Raw genomic sequence first — 7,201 nt, forward strand, 5'->3', positions numbered from 1 at the left:
CATGTATATGTATACATATACATCTCTCTATCTCTCTCTCTCTGAAAGTATCTGTCATTACAGTATCGAAATGTGATTGTTTCAGTTAGTAGAATAGTTTCATTTTTAAAGTGAAAGTATTTGACATGAGTGTTTTTGTTTCACTTTTGACACGTAATACTTAAATAGTGGAGGAGATATTATGTTGCCGTGGGCTCGAACTCTGCAAGAAGTTAAAATTTTTTTGACTAAAACACAACTGGAACCCTAAGTAAGGCATCTGTAAAATTTGAATGAAATTGGTTGCGTAGTTCTCGAGTTTTAGGGATTCACACAGACAGACAGACAGACACACATTCTCATTTTTATATATATAGATAGATTGCTTTGTGTTCAATAAATGGACCAGCTTTTGAAATTGATAGAGAATACAATGAAAATAGCCATTAAAGATCATCATCATTTAACATTCACCTTTCATGCTGGCATGGGTTGCACGATTTGACTGATGGTTTGACAGGAGCTGGCACCAGGCAGAAGACTACAGATGCCCTTCCTAACACCAACTATTTTACAGTGTGATCCAGATGCTTTTTAAATGGCATCAGCATTAGCAGGGTCACCAGGTAACTTGTAGGACAAGGAATTTTTGAGAGGGGAAGAAACATTGAAGGAAGTGATCTTGTGTCAGATGATGAAAGGTTAGTGTGACAGAGAGACAGATGTCATGTTATAGAGGAAGTATGTGGTTACCCAGCCAGAGAGAGAGAAAGAGATAAGGAGAGAGGTAGGGAGTGAGAGGTGAGATAGGGAGACGAGGAGAGAGAGAAAAAGAAAGAGGTAACAAGGACAGAAACAGGTGTGCTGCTGTAGAGACACATGGATACTCATAGAGAGAGAGAGAGAGATATGGAAGAGAAATATGAAGGTGGAGAAAGCAGCTGGACTATTAGGTATAATCATGAGATGCTGAAAATATCCATCAAAATAGAGCATGGATGAATCAATCAGACAGGAAGGGTTTTTGCCAATGACTTGTATGATATATTATCATTATCAACTACTGTTACAAAGGATAGGAAACTGATAAAAGCGGTAATAACCCAAAGTTCTGAAAGTTTCGTAGTCAAGAAAATTAGTTATGTGTGAGCTGCAAAGCTAAGTAGAGAGATGCTGTCAGCAAGATAAGGAATTCAGCATGCAAGTAATTGTTCAGAGTTTGGTTTGCAGGTACGTTCTTCTTCATTATAGTTTTGCAGGCAATGAAACAAGACTGGTCGATTGCAGTAACTTTTGTATGCCAACAATTTATTTCTCAAAGTTTAATCTTTTACAGATTTAGAGAGGTATTTACAAAAGTTGAAGCAAAACCTATTAAAGACAAACGTTCTAGCTAGCAGCAAAGAAAACAAGCCATCTGGAAAGTGGCCATGTTTGAAATGCAGAAGAGGAGTGTGTAGGAATGCCACACAGTGTTCCCAATATAAACTATGGGTGCACAGATGATGTGGGATCAGAATAAGGCTGACAGAGAAAAGACATTCATATGTAGCAGATATGCACACAAATAATAAGCAACAAAAACATTAAGAAATTCGTCTTCTACTGTAGCTCCAATGACCAATGACCAATGTAGCTCCAATGACCAATGCCTTTTGAGTTAGTCTACAAGACAGAAACTGTGTGGAAGCCCATCAATATGTGGTGTGTGTGTGGGTGGTGGGGGTGCCTGTGCACACACTTTTCAGAGTGCCTGTTGTCAATGGTTGACACAATAATGATTACATTCCTTGTAAGTATTAAGATCCATGGGATAAAAAAAAAATCCCTCAATTGAAAAACATGCAAATTTTTGTTGACAAGAAGAACAACCAGTAGTAATTTCCCGTCTCAAATAAAATCCCCTCCAGCTTATACTAGGACAGAAAAACAGATATCGAACGAACACACACACAAATGCACATAGGAAAACAAATATATAGTATTTAAAAATACATCAGTGGAGCATAATAGATTCCAAGAAGTTTGCATTTGAGGAATATACTTCTCACAACATAATTGCAAATGACATTTGTCCACATATAAAATGTAACAGAAGTTAAACCTCCATTTTACATTCACCTTTTCCATGCTAGCATCTACTGGATGAGACTTCCTGTTTCTATGGAACTTATTTCATTCTATGCATTTATACATCATGATCAGCACACCTTATCAGTCTTCATTTGAGAAGCCTAAGCCAAGCTATGATGATAATGAAGGTGACACTACCATTATCATCATCACACCACCACCACCACCACTTTACACCCACTTTCCATTCTGGTCATTGCTGCTCTCACACATGGTTTGGAGGAGAATTCATACAAACTTTTTGGCTCAGTATCCTAAGACACTACAGAGTGTGCTGGGTGCATTTTTCATAGCACCAGCACTAAAGACATTGTCACATTTATGACAAAAGCATTGGGTGAATTTTATCATGACATCACCTTTAGAGAGGATAAGAGTGAGAGAGCGATGCATAGCAAGTGACTAAACAGTGAGAGTAAATGATGTCAATACCAGTTGGCTGGCAGGGAAGAAGGAACATAGGAAAGATGCAAATTAAATACATAGCTCAAGATGAGAGAGGACTGGGTGTACGGAGAGAGTACTAGATAGGTGCAATAGCATCTAAACTGAAAGTAATGTATGGAGTAGAGAAGAGATCCACTGCTATCCTCACTCACATTAGCAGCAGTGTAGAGTGAGAGTAAGAGTGAAAGCAGGAGAGAGTGACAGAGATGAGCAATAGGGGCATGAGAGAGAGAGAGAGAGAGAGAGAGAGAGAGAGAGAGAGAGAGAGAGAGAGAGAGAGAGAGAGAGAGAGAGAGAGAAAGAGAGAAAGAGAGAGAGAGAGAGAGAAAGAGAAAGAGAGAAAGAGAGAGAGAGAGAGATGAGAAGCTACCAAAGAGGCCAATGAAATACACTTGATATTATGTAAACACGGATACAAAGAGCCAAAAATACATGCAAATCTATATATGCATGCATGCACCACTATCATGTATGTGCACACATGCATACAGAAAGAATTAGATTTTCCTGAAAAATAAATTCTACTTTCTATAAAAAGAACAATGTATAATGTAATCCAGATTAGACAAGAAAACTAATGGGCAGTCAATCAGCAATGTCTTGGGTTAAACAGTGTTCCTGTGCTGCTGTCCATTTGTACATGCACACATAATTTACAATGACCACATCATCATCACGTCCGTTTTCCATGCTGGCATGGGTTGGATGGTTTGACAAAAGCTGGCAAGTCAGAAACCAAGCTTTGCTGTCTGTTTTGAAAGGGATTCTACAGGTGGATACCGTTCCTAACACCACCCACAGAGTGTACCGGTTTCCTTTTATGTGGCATGAGCAGCAGTGAGTTTACCAAGTAACTTGCAGGACTCAAGTAGGGGTGAGTAGTATTGAGGGGGAGTAAAGATGTCTTGAGTTAGAAGAGAGACATGGCTTCCTCAGATGCAGGAGAGAAAAATGGTGAAGATGTAACAGAGAGAGGGCAGGGGCTGCATAAGTTACAGAGTGGTGTATATAGTGGAATAGACCAAGGATTGGAGAGGGTGGTTAGATGGAGGAGTTCCCAGCATTTCAAAAGGAAAGTGGGAGCTGGCAAAAAGAAGGAATGATAGGAGAAAATGTACAAACGTGTTTTCAAAATGAAATCAAGAGAAATGGTGACTTGCATTGATGCATACCTACTTTACAAAGAAAGACAAAATTTGCTCACTAGCAAATTTCTGCACACACTAACAACCAAAAATTAGAGAGAACACAAGAAAAACAAGAAAACTGCAATTGTAATCATTTTACTTATTCAAAAACATCACTTAGGAAATTGAGTATTTCCCTTGCTTCACTTTCACCTTAAAAAAATGGAAGTAATCATTGATAACAAGGTCTAATGAAGTTTCTTGTTCCTAAATAACTGTAATATGAGGGAAAAAGTCGATAAAATGCTTCATTGTCTGCTTATCCATATTTACACGCGAGACAATTAAATTCGCAATTACCTTTGGTCGTATTAGCAATTGCTTTTGGTCATTTGTTATTTCATTATGAGGCCCAGTACTCACTATCATTTCTTTCATAAGTATAAATCTACTAAAAATACTCAATATATATTTCTTGGCACTCTTCATCCATTCACATTACATCACCAGTATATCATCATCTCACCTGCTTTTGAAAATCCAGCTGCATTTGAACGCACTTCTACCTTGGCTTTTATTATATATCCAACTGATGTGCATCCACTGGATTTCTTTCCAGTCTCTGCACATTTAATATACAATCAAAGCCTATGTCCTCAACGATGAGGCAAAACATATTTCTTACAAATGTTTCACACAATTTTTGAGTTTTGTAAATGTTGGGTGGGATTAACTTTTTAATTAGCAAAAAAGGCAACAACTTCCTGAAACTTTCCCCTACTCTGCCTAACTCCAACAACTATAGTTTTGCTTCAGTTATTTTCATTGCTAACATAACAAAATTAAAATAAATTATCAACTACATCCAGTGGATTTTATTCAAAGAGTCTCTCTGATATTAACTTGGAACTTTTGGTATAACTATCAAGCCTCGGGTCCTCGTTCTTTGTTAGACAACTTAAAGCACCTTTTGTATTACCTACTGTTTGCACTGAGTTTACAGGAACTGATTCTTTAATAAATATTGTTCTTTCTTACTAACCATCACTCTGATACTTGATATGTTGATCTTTCAACCAATGGATTCATTTCAAACCAGTGTTTCAGGAGAGGGACAGGATTGAAAAGGGCCTAGAAAAATTGCCTTAAAAAAAATTAATATGAATTTTTCAACTTTTTAACGTTGTGCAATGCCATGGTAAAGAAAGGAGACATATATGGATGCAAACTAATTTTCTTGTCTTTAAGACAGAGTGGGAGCAACTATGTGTCCATTTGAGAATCCCTATTCTAAACCACTTCTAAAGGTTTAGAAATTTACTAAAAATCTGTAACAGTTAAAATCATCAACAACCACCTTAAAGTTTCCAACTGAAAGCCTTTGATAACTTTTATACATTGGTCAGTGTGGAATTTCATGATAAGCTGCAAAATAAGTACTAAATCTACAAGATTATTCAAGTATCCAAAGGACTATAAATCAATGTATAGCAAAAAAGAATGTACTTGTCAAGAGAAGGCACACTTTTAGTGAAGTGATTGTAAAACTTAATAAGGGAGTTGGTACAATTTCAATATTGAGTACTCAGACAACATGTAGGGTTTAAAATGCTATGGTACAGTCATCAATAGACTGCTTTGTGAGATGCTAAAAAGGGTAAAGCCCACACAAGACAGATATGCATGTATTTGCATATGCATACTCAGGCAAGTGTCTAAGATGTAACCAGGAATTAACTGCTAAGAACAATAACAATAATAATAGATTTAAAGAAATTACCTTCGTCTTTTTCCTCTTTTTCAAAGGAGAACTTACATATTCATCACTAGAATCATCAGATACATCTCTAAAATCCAGAACACCTGAGTTGATGTAGAATCCACCCAGTTTAGTAGTGAGGCAGGCAGGCACCAACTCGTCATACTAAAAAGACAGGGGGGGGGGGGGAAAAAAGTATCAGAATATTTTGTATATTTAAAAAAAATAAAATGTGTGCATATATCAATCAAACTGCTGCAAACCACTTAACAGAATAGGATCCTAGCCAAGCAACATGGTGCTAACATTGTGCAAATAGTCCAGTCCAAAAGAGCTCGGTGATGGGTTAAGAAAGAGCAGAAGAGACAACAGGGACTGATATTACAAGTGCAATTTCTTAGGGATAGTAAAAAGACAAAAGCATGTAAAAGCCAGAACGGGAGGGGAAGTCTGAACCAACAGAAGGACTAGCTACTGATATTAGCTTGAGTATGGGCTTGTAGGATTATATAAGGAAGATGGGAAAAGCAGCATATTCATTAGAGATAATAGCTGAGATGCTGAAGGTTTCACTTTTTTATGCTATGTCAACTGTCTCCCATACATGCTGAAAGATGTAAAATACTATTTAGCCTTTATTAAATATTATTCAGTGTTAAATAGGTTAAACCCGCCCCCACTGCTTTCGTGGATTCCCATGTCTCTCTATCACCATCCAATTCCATTATGAATTTGAATTGGGAACTCGAGTCATAATGAATCTTTCATTGGCTGACTCCAACCATGGACACCACCCCTGTGGATGTGTTGCAGTTATTATCTTGATACAGTTTGATGACCATTAAACTTCTAGGAATTCCTCTGCTCAGCATCAATGCAAGAAGCACCATTGCCTCAGCTGAACTCTTCACAATCTGACATATGTCTTTGCCATATCCCATAGCAGAGTGGCTGAATGGGTGCTATGCCTTGCCAAAGGGCAGCCCATAACTATGCAGGGCATGGTTGTCACTCCATGCAGTAATTTTCAAAATCACGCATACTCAGAGGTTAAAACTTAGGTATTACACCATCCACTTCAAAAACTATGCCAAAGAAATATGATGCAGAAAGCATTAAATAACAAAGAAAATTTTCTAAGCTGCATGCAAAAAGTAGTAGTGAGAGTGCACAATGTCTATGTACAATTCATTCTACAGGGTGTCCACAAAGTCTGGGTACATGCGGATTAACACATACTTTGAGAAATTATTATTTTTTATATTTAATTGTTTATGTTATGATTTTATTTACTCCACGTAGCCAGACTTTGTGGACACCCTGTAGTTTCTTCAGACTGCTAGTAACTTCCCCTCACACAGAGGCTTAGTAACTCTCCTATTACTACATCAGTGAGTGAAGATTAAATTGTTGAGGATCACATTCCAGGGTGAAAAACTAGAGGTAGTCGATAGCTTCCGCTATCTGGGCGACCAAGTTAGTAGTGGGGGTGGGTGCGCTGAAAGTGTAGCTGCTAGAATAAGAATAGCCTGGGCAAAGTTTAGAGAGCTCTTACCCCTGCTGGCGACAAAGGGACTCTCACTCAGAGTAAAAGGCAGACTGTATGACGCATGCGTACGAACAACCATGCTACATGGCAGTGAAACATGGGCTGTAACTGCTGAGGACATACGTAAGCTTGCAAGGAATGAAGCCAGTATGCTCCGTTGGATGTGTAATGTCAATGTGAATACCCGTCAGAGTGTAAGTATCTTGA

At 37.9% G+C, this 7,201-nt stretch overlaps 1 protein-coding gene across 2 annotated transcripts in view; it reads right to left on the reverse strand.

Moving 5' to 3' along the window:
• The window catches only part of LOC106871178 (ubinuclein-2), a 54,751-nt gene that overhangs the window by 17,856 nt on the left and 29,694 nt on the right, over positions 1–7,201 (reverse strand). The window contains exon 4 of one of the 2 annotated variants that reach the window (XM_014917509.2): positions 5,467–5,610. The exons of the other annotated variant lie outside the window; for it this stretch is intronic. Coding sequence (XP_014772995.1) covers positions 5,467–5,610 — 144 coding nt within the window. The remainder of the gene's footprint in view (positions 1–5,466; positions 5,611–7,201) is intronic. 2 annotated transcript variants of the gene reach the window in all.

Source organism: Octopus bimaculoides, chromosome 16 (genome assembly GCF_001194135.2).
Source record: "Octopus bimaculoides isolate UCB-OBI-ISO-001 chromosome 16, ASM119413v2, whole genome shotgun sequence".
In the NCBI taxonomy this organism is placed as follows: domain Eukaryota; kingdom Metazoa; phylum Mollusca; class Cephalopoda; order Octopoda; family Octopodidae; genus Octopus; species Octopus bimaculoides.